This window comes from Pleurodeles waltl, chromosome 3_1 (genome assembly GCF_031143425.1).
Source record: "Pleurodeles waltl isolate 20211129_DDA chromosome 3_1, aPleWal1.hap1.20221129, whole genome shotgun sequence".
NCBI lineage: Eukaryota > Metazoa > Chordata > Amphibia > Caudata > Salamandridae > Pleurodeles > Pleurodeles waltl.
Window position 1 is genome coordinate 254,913,662 of NC_090440.1, and position 20,661 is coordinate 254,934,322.

Sequence of the window (20,661 nt, forward strand, 5' to 3'; positions counted from 1 at the left end):
GCTGGGGGTCGCAGCGGCGACCCTTGGCGACACCTAAATGACGTCCATTGTGGCCCCTAGGACACTGTACTATCTTCTGATAATTTGGTGACCAATCTCAAATTTCCCATTAGAGTTGTTAGATCCTTACATAAGTAGGCTATAGAAAAGACACTACTAACTAATACAGTGTTCAGCAAGCAGATCATCTGACTGCACGGGTGGGTTGGACCAGCTCGTTTACATTTCGAGATGCAAGAGCAGATTTGTGTACAGTCAAACATTACATCACTTTTTACGTGTTTTTCTCCAAAACTGCAAACAGTTGGACTGCGCTACAGGGTGCGAACCTGGCACATGGAGGTAAATCTGCTAGGCCTAGGGATGTATGAGGTGTAAATCTACCCCTCAATTTGATTAGTAGAGACAACAAGCACTGGCAAAGGCAATAGGTCTCGCCTACGCAAGAGCTATCGGCTTTGTCATTATATTTTAGCTATGTCGTACCGCAGTTCGGCTGCAGTGCTGCACGGCTAAATGTTAGGCAACTAAGTGCTATGATGTGGCCAGGGATGGCCACGTCCTAGCACCTTTTTTGTTGGCGGAATGGGGCAGAGGTAAGGGACACATACCAAAGGGTGGACATGGGAGGGGGTCAGGGCAATGACAGGAAAAGGAGTGTGGGTACAGGGCAAACAATGATGGAGGAGGGAAGTGAGAGATGGGAGATGGAATGATGGAGTGAGGGGTGTGGTAGGGGTAGTGAGTCAAGCTACAATGCGGGAGGGGGCTGAGCAAGCAAGGATGACACGGCAACAACATGGGAGTGGGACTGTGTAAAAGACAAAGGGGGGAGGGAATGTGGGAAGGAACGCGGTGGGGAGGAGAGGGGAATGAGTCAAGTAACGACGAGGGTGGGGGAGTGGGATGGAGTAAACAATGATGATAGGGAAACAACGGAGAATGGGGCAAGCAACAACACAAATAGGGACAATGGGGGGCAGCCTGCAAACACATGCACCCTTATAGAGTGCTGCAAGTGAAAAAGAAAAATGCACCTCCAAAAGAGTGTGAGCAGTGGAAGGACAAGGGACTAGACAAGGAAACAGAACTTGGTCCACGTTCTAGGGGAGGGACAAACACACAACAGGATGTGAAGCAGGTATGTGTTGACCAAAGCAAGGAAATCAGAGTGATGAAGAAGCCAACCAATGACAAGCAGTGGGCAGGCTCAAAGCTCTCTGTTAGTAAACAAAATGTCTCACAAGCGACAGTGCATACACTGTCTCAGGCAAGCCATATAAAGCAGACTTCCTGGAGTTACATGTGCTTGAAATATAATGCAAATCCTTATAAATTATATTCTGTTTAGCGCCTCTAACTTTAACCAGTGTTATGATGAAAACACAGATGCTTCACTTGTCCCTGGAAGCACTAAGTGAAATAAGGGATTATTTACGCTTTTAGAGAGGAGAGTCTGTTTTTTCATTTGATTAAAGTGATTTAAACTGCAACAACGTTTTCATTTGGTAAATGAGAGGTGCGTTTGGTTAGATTTAACTTCTGCATCTCATTATACTCTCCCTGGAAAGCTTCAGAGCATTTTGGATTTACAAACCGCTTCAAGGCCAAAACTCATATCTGGAAGATGCTTGGACTGTGGATGACAGGTGGAAATAAAGTTTGAATGTACTTTGTCTGAGGTGACATCACCTCAGCCCCTCTGCCCCCCTGCTCTTTGAGAGACATCCCAGTGCAGAGTCTTTCCACGGTTCCGCTTGGGAAGCGAGCTCTGATCTAAGTATACTGAGGCAAGGTATTTTTAGAGCCATTGACACCCTAAGCCACGTGTGCCCATGTTGATCAGGATGACTCTTGCACCGGCCCTCTTGCCAGTCGTGCTCCTGGGGCTGCTTTCGGGGCTAGCGCGCTGCCTTCCCATGCCATCCCCGGGGAACGGCACCCTGGAATGGAGCTGGGAGAGCCTGTACTCCCAGTCCCTCGCCCGGCTTGCAGGTGGGCAGAGGACAGACGTCCACCGCTACGGAGAATATCTGTTGGGCATCAAGAGGCTGCGGCGACTCTACTGCAATGTGGGCATCGGGTTTCACCTCCAAGTCCTGCCTGATGGCCGGATACATGGCATGCACAGCGAAAGTCGATACAGTAAGTGCTCATTTTCCTGGAATACCGAACAGGATGTACCCTCGGCCTTGAACGCACTCAACAGGGCCCATCGGCATTAAGGTGACATTGCATGACGCGCAATGCTATCTCTCTCTGCAATTCTGAAGGCACCTATGCAGGATGGGGAGGGAGGGGCTCATTGAGACAATGTTCATATCTTGTTCATTTGTCTACCTCACACGTGCTGCAGCTCTGCGGGGACTGCATATGTCCTTAGGGCAAACGTAGTAATCAGAAAATAACTTCATATGTATTAATGTTGCAGCTCCCAGAAGCATGAATAGTTTAACCAACTGAGAAGAAAATTTAAAAAATTCATATTGGCAATTCATCCCTTTGAATACCTTAAACTCACAGCCGTTTATTGTAGTTTTTTGTGACTATCTGAATTGTGCTCGTCTGTGGATGTGTTTTTTTCCGAATCACACAGTTCTGATAACAGAAGAAATACAGAAAGAGGCACGTTTTGCATGACGGATTCTAGTAAGTGTTTGCCATACTGTTGACGTGGTATTACCCGACGGCCACGTGAAAATGGGACACACTTTTGCAGTTCTGAGTTTTCCTTTATCAACGTATTGTTTTCAGATGTGTTGGTGCGTGACTAGAGCTCCCAGTTTGGACTGCTTAAGAAAATCTTAGGTCAGGAAACAACGTGTCCCGGTGACATGGACTTCAGTAGATCAAACTACGTCAAATCAAATAATACTATTTGAAACAAATGTACTTTGCAGTCAAGCATTGTGTAAATTGCAATAGTTTATGACTCCAGTTGTTACCCCTGTGGGCTAGCCGAGTATATATATTTTTTAATTGTACTTAACCCCATCGTGAATGTATTTGCGGTGTAACTCTAGAGGGCTGGTGACTCAGACTGCAGTCATAATCCTCTTCAGAGCCTCTGCCCCGGACTGGGCCAGGCATCACATGTTCCCGCACTATCATTATTTGAACAGTCCGCTCCCTTTATTTGCCACAGCAATATGACCAAACGGCTTTCCTACGCCCGGATCTGAGCACACTGCTTTTTTCTGATATTTGGCCAAGATTGTGGGGAAGAACGTCAGCTTCAGGAGGCGAGGGGTAGCATGAAAGGCATCTGTTCGTGACATAACCCCTTGGCCCCAAAGATCCATTCCATATCCCATAACAAAGCAGTCTCTGCTCAGCCGGGAGAAGGCATGCCTTGCATGCCTCAAGCCAACATTGCCGGGCTTGGGTTTTGTTGTTAAAAACGAGAGCCATCTACAAATAAATATAACACTGTTAGAAACGCCGAGGATGATTAAAACATCAATTGTCAAGCAATGTCTGAAAAAGGATGAGCCTGACCACTGCATTGCATGATATGCCAGCGCCAATTTAAATCTAAATTCATGTAGATAGATAGATAGATAGATAGATAGATAGATAGATAGATAGATAGATAGATATTGAGTGACGGAATTTTGCTGTTTCACAGAAAACGCCTCCACACAAAAAGTATTTCTCTTTAGTGTCAGGAATTTTATAGTAATATGTTCTTTTTGAGACTAAAAACAGATTTTTGGATGTGAACAATTGTTTTTATATTGGTAAGGGCCCTTCAGCTCCATCAACAATAAATGTTTTAAAAGCCATACAAAAACAAAACTAGCTTTTACAAAGTCAGAATGCTTGCAATCCACGCCAGACCAATGCTCATTAGTATATGTGATGAACTTAGTGTGGTGCACGAATTGATGCTCTGTGTCTTCAACAAGGAGCCATTGGTTTCAGAACTAGTTTCACTAACAAATAGTGTGATCTAGGGGAACTTATTTTTTTCGACCCCAAATGAAACTCTAGGTCGATAAACAGCTGAAACAACGCATGCTTGTAAATTACAATGCTTTAATATCTGTAAGTGACGATATCCAGACCTGATCTGTGTTACTTTTATCATAGGTCTCCTGGAAATCTCCCCAGTGGAAAGAGGGGTAGTCGGCATGTTTGGAGTTCAGAGTGGATTGTTCCTGGCCATGAACAGCAAAGGCCGGCTCTTTGGATCTGTAAGTAACATGGCTGCTGCCTAGTGGGAAGGAGGGCTCGTAAAAATGTTAGATGCACCATTAATGACAAAAGTCTATAAAAGTTCAAACCTGACTGTTACTTATATCACCACTTTAACACTGGTTTTATATTAATCGTAGTCCTTTTTGGACCACGTTTATGAACACTTTGCACTGGTGCAAATTCAGCAAAATTGTAATAAACTGACATAAAGTGTTGGATTTTTATTTACGTTACAGCACACCACTTGTTCTGCACTGCCAAATTGCCTAAATGTTATGCAAAGCGGAGCTTTGCACTGCTTTGCACTACTTTCCATCAAGGGGGTGTCCGGTGGATGGTAGATAATCATTACCATGCAACCACCTATAGTCTGTAGACAGGACTTTGAGGCAAAAAATGTCACCTTTTCGAGGCAAGTGCAAAGAAGGAGAAAAGTTTTCCTGTCACAAAACGTTTCGAATTTTGCTTATATGCTCTGTTGTACAGCACACATACAAAGTGGGAAATATTTAAGCTAGTTTAAGCATAGCATTTTGTACTGAAAGGCTACCCTTACAAAACAAAGCCTATGCTAGACTCACACAGACGCTTAGCTTTGTTGTGTTTGGGCCCTGGTGATCAGCCAACAAATTCCTATTATTGCCAGAGAAAAGAGAATTTCAAAGTCCAACAGACCATACTTGCAATAATTGGATTTCTTTACCTCCAACTTGAAGGTATTGTTGAAGAGGAACATGTTGAATAAAACTGGTAAAAATAAAGTGTGATGATCCCACAAAACCACTAAACATGTATAGGTGTAATACTGTTTAATTCAGCATCAACCCTCTGCTGTTTCCCTCCTTTCTAATAATTTCTCATTCAGATAACTAGATCATAACTTCTCTCCATGTGAAGGCCCACTAGACTTACACTGCAGTTTGCACCTCCATAGACCATTATGGAGAACGTGAGGAGCACAAGCAAGGGTACACACTGCGTTTGTATTGCAACACGGTGAAGTTTCGACTCTACTTACCTGTGTCAGTTGAAGGGACTTCTACAGGTCAATCAAGCTCAAGTAGATTATGGTTTACCTTTGATGCACTGTTGTATCAATGCTGTCTTCATTTTTTGTGTGTTCTCTTCACCTTGCGTGGCTGCCCCATATATCATTGCCTTGAAGAATCATCCTCCCACTGCTGTATGGCTGGGCTCTCTTGCTAGAAGAGTAGGAATCTGCATCTGATCAGTATGCACAGTTGCTTTCAAATGGAAATTGAGAAATACATTCTATGTGATATTTTTCAATGTGAAAACATACATTTCGCCAACATTCATATTTGACTATGCATTTCTAAAATGCCAAATGTCTGGGTGGCAAAGAGGAATCTGCCTAATACACAACATATCAACAAACAACTTATTGAGAATCCATCAGTTTTTATACAGACAAGGTCCCTGTTCAAGCCTGATGTGTGGGTTTGACTGCCGCTTGACATATTCGTCAGTGACTGATGCAGAATATGATTGTAAATAACATATTTTAAGAGCCCCCCATTAGATACGCATCATCCTCAGACCGTCGGAAAGGAATGGTCTGCATCAGAATTCATTACAGTGGTTGGAATGATAAAGTAAGAATTTTTTGGCTTGGGTTCTGCAACAATTGTGCTCATATTGAAATGAATTTAGCAGTAGCACTTGTTGTTTTATAGCTGGCTCGTTTAAAGCGAGATGAAGCTCCACTTTTGGCACCAAAAATACAAAATCACCTGTCTAGAAAATCTTCCAGATGGCGGACGTAACCAAGTGTAAACTACAATAATGCTAAAATTAGGAAAATATGTTCAGCACTGGAAAGGCTAGCATGTTGCTCATTGTTGCCTATATGGCAATATACACATTTAAATCAATCCCAGCTCTCGTGTATTGTTTACACTGCTCTAACCTCATACACTGACAGCTTCGAAACCTGATCATTTAGGAATCTGTTTTGTTCTGTCTGCTTTGTTCTTTCCGCTGGTGGAGTGTGAACATCTGATTTGAAATACATTAGCAAAATCGCGATTGTTTAATTAGTTACCTGTAGCAGACTTACTGTAATGCTATCTTTGGAAGTCTCCACCCTTTTACCACCTTTTCCTTGTTTCCTTCCGTGTTCCATCACCACGCTCTTGGCTCAAAATGTACAAGGTTTTGTTCACAACCCCAGTTTTCACTCTCTCAGTTCTGACGCCAATTCTTACAACTCTACCACCCTCAGTCCATGGCAAATTATTAGATTCCTTATGTGGTAACCGTCTGAAGCCGTAATTTCCCCGAAAATCAACGGACCCTGACTGCATGCCCAGTTTGATCTGAATGTCATTTTATCATCTCCTTTCATGGATAATTTTTCTTTAGGGTATTGAGTGCTCTTTGACCTCTGCAAGTAGCATAATCTTGTTTCCTAACAGTCAGTTGTCACCCTCTACTAGGGTGGAGCTTAGTTTATGAAAAGCAGAAACAGAAGCTCCCCTTTCAGATGAGAATTCCAAGAAAAACACACAGCTGCACCAGCCAACCTCTATTTTGCCAGCTAAAATGTTTTCTCTCGGAAAGTGAAAGCACTTTACTAGAAAAATACATTCAAGCTGAGAGAGATAGTGGTATAATAGCTTACTCTTGAAAGTAACCTATTACAGCAGTACCGATAACATACTATCTGTTAGAAATCAGCTCTCTAGTTGGCAGAGGTATGAACCCTTTCCAAGTAGGGACCCGAAACCTAGGCAGGATGAGCCATCAGTCACACCTAAAGTCCCTTTGTGTGTGTCTGTCTGGAAGGAATGCACAAGAGCCGAGCTGTATTCAGACACAGGCAGAAGGTACTGGATGCTTTTTTAAGGTAAGAAAATGTCAGCTCAGCTCAAAATCCGACTTTCCCATTGGTTGTGATTTTAAATTGTGATTCCATTAAATTATGACTTCATAGATACCAAACATTGGGGACCCATCTCTCCCCAATTAGACATTACACTTATAAAATGTAAAAATAAGTGTTAGACTTGGCATCCTTAGCGCTGTCTCCCCTCACTTTTTGCCTCTGTTTCCCAGGTTGTTGATGTGTGCTGGACTCTGTTTTGCTGTTTTTGTTACTCTGGGCACTTTACCACTGCTGTCCTGTGCTAATGTGCAAGTGTTCCCATGTTAAATGTATTTGTAATTGGATTTCCATGATTGGCATATTTGATTTACTGGTAAGTCCCTAATACAGTGCACTAGAGGTGCCCAGGGCCTGTAAATCAAATGCTACTAGTGGGCCTGCAGCACTGGTTGTGCCACCCACATTAGTAGAGCTGTAAACATGGCTCAGACCTGCCACTGCAGTGGCTGTGTATGCAGTTTTAAACTGCCAATTCATCTTGGCAAGTGTACCCACTTACCAGGCCTAAACGTTCCCTTTTCTTAAATGTAAGACACCCCTAAGGTAGGCCCTAGGTAGCCCCATGGGCAGGGTGTAGTGTATGTTTAAGGTAGGACATATACTAATGTGTTTTATATGTCCTGACAGTGAAATAATGCAAAATTCGGTTTTCACTGTGCAAGGCCTATCGCTCTCATAGGTTAAAATGGGGGCTACCTTTAAATATGATTAAAGTATTGATTCCCATTGGGATCAGATAGACATGTGGAGTTTGGGGTCTCTGAACTCACAATTTAAAAATACATCTTTTAGTAAAGTTGGTTTTGACATTGTGTGTTTGAAAATGCCACTTTTAGAAAGTAGGCATTTTCTTGCTCAAACCATTCTGTGACTCTACCTGTTTGTGTATTCCCTGTCTGGGTTAGTTTGACAGTTAGGCTGTTTGCACCTCTCTCTAGACAGTGACACTAAAGGAGCTGGGGTGTAGCCTGCATATCCTGATGAGCCATCTGTGCTAGGAGGGAGGGGAAGAGTGGTCACTTACACCTGAAAGGGCTGTGCCTGCCCTCACACAATGCAGTCACTAACCCCCTTGTGTGTGTCTGGGGCCTGACCTGGGCAAGGCAGGATCTCACAAACAAGAGAGACTTTCCTTTGAAGTAGGCCTACTTCAAAGGCCAAAATGGGTATAAGAAGAGCACCCAAGCCCCTGAAAAATTAGACCACGTCTGGACATCAAGTGAAACCTCTACCAAGGAGAAGTGCTGAAGAGCTGAGGAGAAGTGCTGCCCTGCCTGTGATTGTGCTTTGTGGAGCTATCCTGCAGTTGCTGCTTCTGCCTGTGAAAGGGGACAGAGACCACACTTTGTTGTGCATTCCTGCTTGTGAAGAAATCTCCAAGGGCTTGACCTGAGCTTGCCTCCAGTTGTTGAAGTCTCAGGGCCATCAAAGACTTCCCCTGCCAGCACATGGACTCTGTGCTGAGACTCCTGCCCTGCCAAGTGGTGCCCTATCCAGTTCCTGGGCCCTTGAAAGGTGAAGCTGGCAGACAAAGACTGAAAATCCACGCACAAACCGCTGTGCAGGGAAAATTTCAACGCACCTTCCGTGCGTGGCTGAGAAACGACGTGCTGCCGGCTTTGTGGCTGAAATCTATGCTGCACCTGCATCGCAGCTGGAATATCGATGCAATGCGGCTGGAGAAACGATGAACATCACACGCTGACAGAAGTTGTTAATGACGCAAACCCACGCAGCGTGGTTTTGTAATACTGTGCAACAGGATTTTCGATGCAACATCGCTGGGTGCAGAAAACAACGCAAAGCCTGCTCAGACCTGAGGGTGCCTGTCCGGATCGACGCATCGCTCTCCTGCAGAGTGGAAAAACGACGCACACTGACCCAACCGGAGGAGGAATGACACACGGTCTCACTTGCGAATGAGAAATCGACACATTGCTGGCCTTTTCCAATGCACACTCGCCCGTGAGGTGTTATTTTGATGCAACCCAGGTACCTTTTCACACTAACAGTGTTAGCACTGTTTTCTAAGGAGTTAAGACTCTTTTTGCTTTTTAATTCATAACTTGACTTGTGTATGGTGGATTTTTGTCCTTTTGGTCTTGTTTTGTTTAGATAAATATTACTTATTTTTCTAAATCTGTGTTGTGTCATTTTATAGTGTTTTTACTGAGTTACTGTGTGTGTGTTAGTACAAATACTTTACACCTAGACTTTGAAGTTAAGCCTGCTTGCTTGAGCCAAGCTACTAAGGGGGTTAATTGAGGGTGATTCTCCTTTAGCCTGACTAGAGTGAGGGTTCTTGCTTGGACAGGGGGTAACCTGACTGCCAACCAAATACCTCATTTCTAACATTGGTGATCAGCGGTTGAGATTGGACTTGTATTTGTACTTGGCATACAGTGATTAAGTGTACACTACTGTTTTCTGTGCTGACCACTAAGTGACCACATATTACTTGTCTTGTCATTTTTGCTTTTTCTCTTCGGGGACTCTTTTTGTTCGACTTCCATATTTTCTGATCCCTGATTGACTTTTTTTTAACTTCATTTGGGAACTTGTTTTTCTTCCTTTGGAACTTTGCATTCTTCACTTTTTATCATGTCTCAGTCTGGAGATGCAGCAGCTGGAGCTGCTTTTGATTTGGAGAAACTGGAGAGCTATACAGTTGCTCAGTTAAAGCAGTTCTGCAAAAGCCTTGCTTGTCTCATTAAAAGCTCCACCAGGACGGAGGAGCTGCAGAAGACACTGGCCAGGGAGCGGAGGGGCACACAGAGGAGGAGGATGAAGAGGAGGGGGTGCAATCCATTCACAATGATATAGAGGGTGAGCCTGTTATGTCCAGGGAGAGAGTCTCCAGGGAAGGTAGCAGGGTGTCCTCTAAGGGTCTGACACCTGAAGAGTTACAGGACAGACAGGCAGAGAGGGACTACCAATTGGAGCTGGAGAAGCTCAAGCTCAAGATGGAGAGGAAGAGGGAAGAGAGAAAGATGGCCATTGAGGAAAAGAAGATACTATTGGCACATGAACTTAGCTTGAGGGAGCTAGATCAGAGGAGACAGTTTAGTACATATGGTGGCAGCAATATCACAGTACAGCCTGAGAGGAGGGTGCACATTTCTAAAGATCTTGTGAAGGATTACAAAAGGGAGGATGACATATTCTTGTGGTTGAAGAGGTATGAGTTTGTTCTCCATATGCTCCATATGAATCTGGTCCCTGAAGCTCATTGGGGGGCGGGTTTGTGGAAGCACTTCGAGGTAGAGGGGAGGGATACTCTGGCATCCATGGGGATCCTCAGGGACTCACCGACTCTATCATGAAGGATGCCCTACTCACCAGATACAGTCTCACCCCTGAGCAGTATAAGGAAAAGTTCAGGTCCTGTAAGAGGAAGGAATCCCAAACATGGTTGGAATGTGTTGATTCATTCTGCAGGTCACTGGATGGTTGGGTGAAGGGCAGTAAGGTGACAATTTATGATGGGCTTTACAATTTGATTGCTTGGGAGCACTTGTAAAGTTTATGTTTTCCAGAGTTGCGCCAGCACCTAATTGTCAGCAAGCTGACTGACCCCAGGAAGCTTGCACAGAAAACGGACCACTGGGAGAGCACCAGGGCCCAGAAGAGGTATGGGGGAGACCACACCAAGGGTGGGCAGGGTCCCTCTCAGAAGAAAGGGGGGTAAGGGTAAACAGGGGGAGTTCTCTGAAGGCCCCCAACCTATTTCCCAGGGTAAGGATTCCCAACCCCCCAGTGAAAAGAAGCCATGGTTCTCCAAAAAAAGACCTGTGGAAGGGGGTTCCCCACGTAAGTGTTATGCGTGTGACCAGGTGGGTCATGTGAGGGGGGTCCCTAAATGCCCCAACAGTACACCGGCACTTACTGGTGCGCATTCCCATGGTTTGGCTAGTGTAGCGCTTGGGAAGGAGTTGGTTCCAGGTGGGTGGGAGCCATCTGAGATGACCCTTGTCTCACTAGGGGACAGTGAGATGGTCCAGAGAACACTAGTGCCTGAGAACACTAAGAAGTACACGCAGTAGGTGACCATCAATGGACAGAGGGTGGAGGATCTGAGAGACACAGGAGCCAGTGTGACTACAGTGAGGAGTCACCTGGTGTCTGAAGAGCAGATAGATCCCCGGGTACCTCACCAAGTAGTTGCAGTGGACAACTCAGAGCGTCTGTGCAGAGTGGTGCAGGTTCACTTTGAATTGGGGGTCTCAGGTTCCTTGAAGGTAGCTGTGAGTCCAACCATGCCTGTAGATTGTTTGCTTGGCAATGACCTGGAGGATTCCCCTTGGAAGGAGGTGGAACACCGGTCACACTTGGAGATGTTGGGTTTGCCTGGGTGGGTATGCGTATCCACCAGGTCAATGGCAGCCTGTAAGGGTGGTCAAGAGCCTTTGGAGCCTGAAACAGTGGCCCAGGGGACTGCCAAAAAGAGGAAGGGCAGGGGGAGCAGGGAAAGGGCCCTAGAAGTTCCCACGGTCCGGGAGGAGGCGGATCCTGAAGGTGATGCCCCAGAGCCTACAGGGGACAGGTGGCTGAACTGGGGGAGGTCCCTGAGCTGTCACAGTTGAAGCAGGAAGGGGGGCCCACCTGGGAGGCATTCTGTGCGGCACAGAAGACATGCACTACTCTAGAGGGTTTGCAGCAGCAGGCTGCAGACCAGGCGGCTGGTAAGGAGCCAGTATCTTACCTGATCTACTCAGACAAAGGCCTCTTTTATGGTGAGCCTATGGTTCCTGAGCCTGGGTTACCCCAGTGCTTCAGGGCCTTCCTACTGGGGTTGGCTCATGATGTGCCTTTAGCAGGACATTTGGGGCAGGATAAGACCCTTGAATGGCTTGTCACCTACTTCTACTGGCCCCTAATGCACAGGCACTCAGATGCTCATTTTAGGTCTTGCCAAACTTGTCAGGCATGCAGCAAGAGTGGGGGGAAATGTAAGGCTCCCCTCCAACCTTTTGCTGTAGTTAGTACCCCCTTTGAAAGGGTTGGTATTGACATTGTGGGGCCTCTGGATCCCAAGATAGCCATGGGCAACAGGTTCATCCTTGTCTTGGTGGACCATGCCACCCGATACCCAGAAGCTATTCCTCTGAGGTCAATCACTTCCCATGTGGTGGGTCTTGCATTGATGGGGGTTTTTACCCGCATGGGGTTCCCCAAGAAGTGGTAAATAATACAGGTACCAACTTCATATCTACTTATATGAAGTCTCTGTGAAAGGTGTGTGGGGTAATGTATAAGTTCACCACACTTTACCACTCCCAAAGCAATGGACTGGTTGAGAGATTTAACCGCACCTTGAAGGGCATGATCATGGGCCTGTCTCCTCTTGCCATGTCTTCTGTTTGCTTACAGGTAGGTGCCTCAAAAGGGACTTGGCTTTAGTCCTTTTAAGCTGATCTATGGCCACCCTGTGAGGAGACCTCAAAGTCTGGTGAAGAAGGCTATGGAAAAAGCTCCTAGTAAACCACCCCAGGATGTATTCAGTTACATGCTGGCTCTGGGAAACCAGACTGCCAGCTTCAGGGGTCTCGCACAGGAGAACCTAGAAGCAAGCCAGGAGGATATGAAACGCTGGTATGAGGAGAATGCCACTCTGGTTGAGTTTCAACCTGGTCAGAAAGTGTGGGTGATGGTGCCAGTGGAGCCTAGAGCATGCCAGAACAAGTGAACTAGGCTATTTGAGGTGGTGGAGCGCAAGAGTGAAGTCACCTACCTGGTGGACTTGCAGACTCCCAGGAACCCCTTGAGGGTCCTGCATGTGAACCGGCTCAAGCCACACTTTGAGCAGACTGAATTGTCCATGCTCCTAGCGAGAGATGACGGGGTGGAGGAGGAGAGTGAGCCTCTTCCTGACCTCCTGTCTGCAGGAGAGAAAGATGGGTCTGTGGAGGGTGTGAAAATTTCCCCTTCCATGACGGCAGAGCACCAGAGGGATTGTTGCCAGGTACTCACTGTTCTCCTTGATCTCAGGGGACACACACTTGTGCACACATGATGTGGACATTGGGAACAGTACACACATTAAACAAAAGATTTACAGGGTGACTGACAAGGTCAGGGCTAGCATCAAAGAGAAGGTATCCAAAATGTTAACCCTAGTGGTTATTGAGCATTCTAGCAGTCCTTGGGCCAGCCCTGTGGTTTTGGTCCCAAAGTTCACTGCACCTGGTGCCACTCCAGAACTCTGGTTCTGCGTGGACTACTGGGGACTCAATGCAGTCAGTAAGACTGACGCGCACACGATCCCCTGAGCTGATGAGCTCATAGATCGGTTGTGAGCTGCCAAATACCTCAGCACATTTGATTTAACCTCTGGGTATTAGCAGATTGCCTTGACTGAGGGGGCCAAGGAGAGGTCTGCATTTTCTACCCCATATGGGCACTTTCAGTTTGAAGTGATGCCATTTGGGATGAAAAATGCCCCTGCCACCTTTCAGAGGTTGGTCAACCAGGTGTTGGCTGGGCTGGATGAGTTCAGTGTCGCCTACCCGGATGGCATTGCTGTCTTTAGTTCCACATGGGAGGAACATTTGCAACACCTCTGCAAAGTGTTGGAGGCCCTGCAAAAGGCAGGCCTCACCATTAAGGCAAGGACGTCTTAAATAGGGCAGGGTTCTGTGGTGTATTTGGGACACCAGGTGGGGAGTGGCCAGGTGGGACCCCTACAGCCAAAGATTGCCACTGTTCTGGCTTGGGAGCCTCCCAAGACCCAGACTGAGGTGAGAGCCTTTTTAAGCCTCACTAGTTACTACAGGAGGTTTGTCAAGGGGTATGGCACCTTGTTACCCCCTTGACTGAGTTGACCTCCAAGAAGCAACCAAAGAAGGTGACCTGGACAGAGGCTTGCCAGACCGATTTTGATGCCCTGAAGGCAACATGTGCACAGCACCTGTGCTGAAGGCACCTGACTATTTCATGGAGATTGTTGTGCAAACAGATGGCTCAGTGCATGTTATAGGAGCAGAACTCTCACAGCTTAATGAAGAGGGCCTAGATCAACCTGTAGCCTTCATTAGCAGGAGGTTATTTCCCAGGGAACGTAGGTGGAATGCCATAGAGTGTGAAGCTTTTGCTATGATCTGGGTGCTGAAGAAGCTAAGACCCTAGTTGTTTGGGACTCACTTCCGGGTTCAGACAGGCCCCTCATATGGCTAATGCAGATGAGGGGTGAGAATCCAAAACTGTTGAGGTGGTCCATTTCCATATAGGGGATGGACTTTATGATGGAACACCACCCTGGCAGAGAACATGCCAATGCTGGTGGTCTGTTCAGATTCTTCTGCCTTAGTGATGAGAACTGCCATGAGATTGGGTAGTTGCTCCCCACTTTCAGCTGGGGGGGACATGTGTTAGACTTGGCATCCTTGGTGTGGTCTCCCCTAACTTTTTGCCTCTGTTCTCAGGTTGTTGATGTGTGCTGGACTCTGTTTTTGCTGTTTTTGTTGCTCTGGGCACTTTATCACTGCTATCCAGTGCTAAAGTGCAAGTGCTCTTATGTAAAATGTATGTGTAATTGGATTTCCATGATTGTCATAATTGATTTACTGGTAAGTCCCTAGTACAGTGAACTAGAGGTGCCCAGGGCCTGTGAATCAAATGCTACTAGTGGGCCTGCAGCACTGGATGTGCCACCCACATTAATAGCCCTGTAAACATGGCTCAGACCTGCCACAGCAGTGTCTGTGTGTGCAGTTCTAAACTGCAAATTCGACTTGGCAAGTGTACCGACTTGCCTGGCCTAAACATCACTTTTCTAACATGTAAGACGCCACTAAGGTAGGCCCTAGGTAGCCCCATGGGCAGGGTGCAGTGTATGTTCAAGGTAGGGCAAATACTAATGTGTTTTATATGTGCTAACAGTGAAATAATGCAAAATTCGGTTTTCACTGTGCAAGGCCTATCGCTCTCATAGGTTAAAATGGGGGCTACCTTTAAATATGATTAAAGTGTTGATTCCCTTTGGGATCAGATGGACATGTGGAGTTTGGGGTCTCTGAACTCACAATTTAAAAATATATCTTTCAGTAAAGTTGGTTTTGACATTGTGTGTTTGAAAATGCCACTTTTAGAAAGTAGGCATTTTCTTGCTTAAACCATTCTGTGACTCTGCCTGTTTGAGGATTCCCTGTGTGGGTTAGTTTGACAGTTGGGCTGTTTGCACCTCTCTCCAGACAGTGACACAAAGGGAGCTGGGGTGTAGCCTGCATATCATGATGAGCCATCTGTGCTAGGAGGGAGGAGAAGAGTGGTCACTTACACCTGAAAGGGCTGTGCCTGCCCTCACGCAATGCAGTCTCCAACCCCCTGGTGTGTCTAGGGCTTGGCCTGGGCAAGGCGGGATCTCACAAACAAGAGAGATTTTCCTTTGAAGTAGGCCTACTTCAAAGGCCAAAATGGGTATAAGAAGAGCACCCAAACCCCTGAAAAATGAGATCACGTCTGGACATCAAGAGGAACCTCTGCCAAGGAGAAGAGTTGAAGAGCTGAAGAGCTGAGGAGAGGTGCTGCCCTGCCTGTGATGTGCTTTGTGGATCTATCCTGCAGTTGCTGCTTCAGCCTGTGAAAGGGGACAAAGACTGGGCTTTGTTGTGCATTCCTGCTTGTGAAGAAATCTCTAAGGGCTTGACCTGAGCTTGCCTCCTGTTGTTGAAGTCTCAGGGCCATCAAAGACTTCCCTTGCCAGCATCTGGACTGTCTGCTGAGACTCCTGCCCTGCCAAGTGGTGCCCTATCCAGTATGGGCCCTTGAAAGGTGAAGATGGCAGACAAAGACTGAAAATCCACACACAGATAACTGTGCGGGGAAATTTTCGACTCACCTTCCGAGAGACGGCTGAGAAACGACACGCCGCCGGTTTCGCGGCTGAATTCTATGCTCCACCTGCATTGCAGCAGGAAGATTGATGCAGCATGGCTGGAGAAATGACGCGCAACACCGGCTGACGGAAGCTGATAACAACGCAAATCCCACGCAGTGCCGTTTTGTGATACTATACAACCAGATTTTCGACTAAGCATCGTTTGGCACGGAAAAGCAATGCAAAGCCTGCCTGGACCCAAGGGTGCCTGTCCAGATCAACACATTGCTCTCATGCGGGGAGGAAAAACGAGGCACGCCGACCTGATTGGAGGAGGAACGGTCTAGTTTGCGAGTGAGAATTTGACGCATCGCTGGCCTTTTCTGATGCACACTCACCCGTGCGGTGTTATTTTGTGGCAACCCAGGTATTTTTTTTACGCTAACAGTGTTAGCACTGTTTTCTAAGGATTTAAGACTCTTGTAAGGAAAATATACCAAAATGATTCTCCACTGCAATATACACAGCAAATATATGTATTTATATTATAAGGCAAAGCAAATAGTGAGTTAAAAATGCATCACCGTAGGGCCTGCCAGATTCTTCATCTTTCTCAGGCCAGCAAGACGATGACCCCATTCGACTGCGAAAGTGAAAGAGATCTCTACCCTCACGGGAAAGATACCAGGCATCCAACGTCTAGAATCCTGATTGAGGCCACTGACCCTCTCACTGTCGCACTGGGTCTTTTTCTATCTTAGAACACCAAAGGAGCTTTCTGGAAAAAACCCTCATTTTGCAATTCAAACATGCTGGCTAGTTTAGGTCAGGGTTGAAAGAAACAGGTTGGAACTGGCCAATTTCCCAAGGTGTCTCTCTCAAGCCTAAGCCGTTACCTGCTGTACCATAAACATCATTCTAGATCATCCTTATAATGCTGACTGACTAACTCCTCCATATTATGTACTAGCTCTTCGGTGAGAAAGAGCACGAAAACAAGACAGAATGCAAGTTTACAATGTGGAAAATCACGGGCAGCTTTTAACATGGCAGTGTCTAATGCTACGATAAAGTCAATAGGCAGAATGAATCTACAGCTAAACTGAATACAAAATGTAGTCTGTAACTAGTGAACACTGGACAGCTAATCGAAGTGCACAGTGGTGCAACACAAAGTAAGTGGTCAAAACACACATTTCACTACAGTTGGTACAAATACTTTACACCTAGACTTTGAAGTTAAGCTTGCTTGCTTGTGCCAAGCTACCAAGGGGTTGGGAGGGTTAACTGAGGGTGATTCTCTTTTACCCTGACTAGAGTGAGGGTCCTTGCTTGGACAGGGGGTAACCTGACTGCTAACCAAAGACCCAATTTCTAAAAATAAGGCAGTCCCAATGTTGTCCTATAGGAGGGATAGGCCTGGCAGTAGTGAAAATCGAATATGATTTTTTCACCACCTGAACATTAATGGTAAAAACACATGTGCAACTTTTTAAATACACTGCACCCTGCCTTTGGGGCTGTCCAGGGTCTAACCTAGGTGTAACTTATATTTATTAAAAAGAAAGATTTGAGCCTGGCAAGATGGTTAACTTGGCTGGTTGACATGGCAGTTTAAATCTTCACACATAGGCTCTGCAATGGCAGACCTGAGTCATGTTTAAAGAGCTACTGAAGTGGGTGGCACAATCAGTGCTGCAGGCCCACCAGTAGCATTTAATTTACAGGCCCTGGGCACAGGTAGTGTACTTTACTAGGGAATTTCTGTAAATTAAAGATGCCAATTGTGGATACGCCAATGCTACCATGTTTTAAGCAGAGAGCACCTGCACTTTAACGCTGGTTAGCAGTGGTGAAGTGCCCTGAGTCCTAAAAGCCAGGAAAAATTAGGTCAGCAAAAACAGGAGCTTAGAGGGCAAAACGTTAGGAGAAACCATGCCACGAATGCCTTCTTAGTAAAACAATAATCCCTAAAATAGCATAATTTACCCATGAATCACCTCAATGAATTGTATGACTCAATGGCACAATTTCAGTTCTTTTAAAAAATATATTTATTATTAATAAAGAATAGTAGCTAGTGCCAAAGAGAGTTTCTCAATTTTTCTTAACACCTTTCTTTCCCAGTCATCCAGGTGGCATTGCAATCACTATTGCATATATGTCACAATACACAAAACCACAAACCAGCCCCATAAAGTTAGATATACAATAAAGGGTCAGTGCACACATTTATGCCTGAGTAAGAAAGTTGTTAAAAAGTTATTCTGAAAGCAGTCTCCCCAGACAGCTTACAGCCTACTTGGTAATGTCAAAGAGTCAGAATGGTGAGTTCGGCCCTGATGAATTTGTCCATGACAAAACTTGTTGAATTGGAGAATCATTGTTCACTAGATGTATAATCTGTAGTATTTCTTGGTTACTGTCATTTGCAACCGAGTTAGATACTTTCAGCCAGTAGAACCCTGACCACAAGCAACAGGATTTTTGCATTACTGCCTTCGTTTATCTCAAGAGTGCCTTTCACGGGTAAGTTAATTCCAATTAGAGCGCCTTATGCCCATATTTATGAAAAATTATGCACAACTGCACTGTTGCGTCATAATTTTTAATGAGAGCTAACGCCATTCCATGGCACCATCCGTGCGCCATATTTAAAAACTGACGCATGATGGTGCTAAGGAATGGTTAGCGTCATAATAAATGATGCTAACCATTGCAACATGCCTTAAGGGAAAATGACACTAATGCAGCAAAAGTGGCGCTAGACCAATTTGCGGCACGTATTTATCACGCAAAAAGGGTTATCGACGTTTTTTACCTCATTAGCTTAAAAAATCAATGCACAAGCAAGGAAACATACAAACACTAACACAAGATGGGGATTGCAGGGCAGGAGATACCTCAGGTAGACCCCAATCACCCAAGTACCAGCTAGGAGGGTCCAGCAAAGTCCCAGGAGGAGAGGATGAAGCGCAAGTGTACACTGTTGTTAGATCCTCTCCCTCCTTCTGCACTGCTTTGTGGTCCCGGTGGTCGAGGGAACTCTTGTCATCGCTGACGTCAGTGGCGTGTGCCAAGCTGGAGCAGTAGCACTTCCATGTTGTCATGGAGGTTGATAATGATGCTTATGTGTGTTTTCCTTAACCCCTTCACTGCCAGACCTTTTTTTGGCTATTTGGAGCAGTTAACGTTTAGGCCCTCATAACTTTTTGTCCACATAAGATACCCATGCCAAATTTGCGTCCATTTTTCCCAACTTCCTAGGGATTCTAGAGGTATCCAGAATTTGTGGGTTCCTTTGAAGGAGACCAAGAAACCAGCCAAAATACAGCAAAAAATGTGGTTGTTTTTTTAAATGGGAAAAAAGGGAGGGGGGGCAGAAGAAGGCTTGTGGTTTTTATCTTGAAAATGGCATCAACAAAGTGTTTGTGATGCTACAATCACCATTTTCCCAGCTTTCGGGTACAGGCAGACTTGAATAAGAAAACTACATCTTTCAACACAATTTTGGGATTTTACTGGATCATACCCCATTTTCACTATATGCCGTGCTTTTAGCCTCCTTCCAGTTAGTGATAGAAATGGCAGTGAAACAATGCTGGATCCTGGAAAGCAAAACATTTCTGAAAAATAGACAATATTCTGAATTCAGCAAGAGGTCATTTGTGTAGATCCTACAAGGTTTTCCTAACACCTGAAATAAAAAAATATTATAATTGAGGGGATAAAAACAGCTATTTGTCTCCATGTTTTATTCTGTAACTTTTTCCTGCAATGTCAGATTTTTTAAAGCAATATACCATTACGTCTTCTGGATGCTTCTGGTTGCTGGTATGTATAGGGCTTGTAGGTTCATCAAGAACCCTAGGTCTCCAGAGCCAATAAATGAGCTGCACCTTGCAATCTGTTTTTATTGTATACCGGGTATACAGCAGTTTATTTGCCAAAATATGAAGAGTGAAAAATAGTTATCAAGGAAAACTTTGTACTTCCAAAATGGGCACAAGACAAGGTTTTGAGAAGCAGTGGTTATTCACACATCTCTGAATTCCGGGATGCCCATACTAGCATGTGAATTACAGGGCATTTCTCAAATAGACCTCTTTTTTACACACTGTCTTACATTTGGAAGGAAAAAATGTAGAGAAAGACAAGGGCCAGTAACACTTGTTTTGCTGTTGTATGTTTCCCCAAGTCTCCCGATAAAAATGGTACCTCACTTGCATGGTTAGGCCTAATGCCAGCGACAGGAAACGCAACATGGACACATCACATTTTTACATTGAAAACTGACGTGTTTTTTTAGAAAGTGACCTACCAAACCGGTGCATTTTGAAAGACTAGACACCTAGGGGAAACCAGGATGGGGTGACTTGTGGGTGCTCTCATCAGGTTCTGTTACCCAGAATCCTTTAAAAACCTAAAAATTTGGCCAAAATAAGAATTTTTCCTCACATTTCGGTGACAGAAAGTTCTGGAATCTGAGAGGAGCCACATATTTCCTTCCACCCAGTATTCCCCCAAGTCTCCCTATAAAAATGGTACCTCACTTGTGTGGGCAAGCCTAGTGGCCGCGACAGGAAATGCCCCAAAACACAACATGGGCACATCACATTTTCCCAAAGAAAACAGCTGTTGTTTTTGCAAAGTGCCTAGCTGTGGATTTGGGCATCTAGCTCAGCCTGCACCAAGGGAAACCTACTAAACCTATACATTTTTGAGAACTAGACATCTA

General features: G+C 45.4%; 1 protein-coding gene across 1 annotated transcript in view; it reads left to right on the forward strand.

The window, feature by feature from the left end:
- Nucleotides 1-1,835: 1,835 nt before the first annotated feature.
- Nucleotides 1,836-20,661, forward strand: part of LOC138284004 (fibroblast growth factor 4A-like) — a 147,161-nt gene continuing 128,335 nt past the window's right edge. Inside the window, exons 1-2 of the mRNA XM_069222340.1 lie at nucleotides 1,836-2,145; nucleotides 4,093-4,196. Of these exons, the coding sequence (XP_069078441.1) occupies nucleotides 1,836-2,145; nucleotides 4,093-4,196 (414 nt within the window). The remainder of the gene's footprint in view (nucleotides 2,146-4,092; nucleotides 4,197-20,661) is intronic.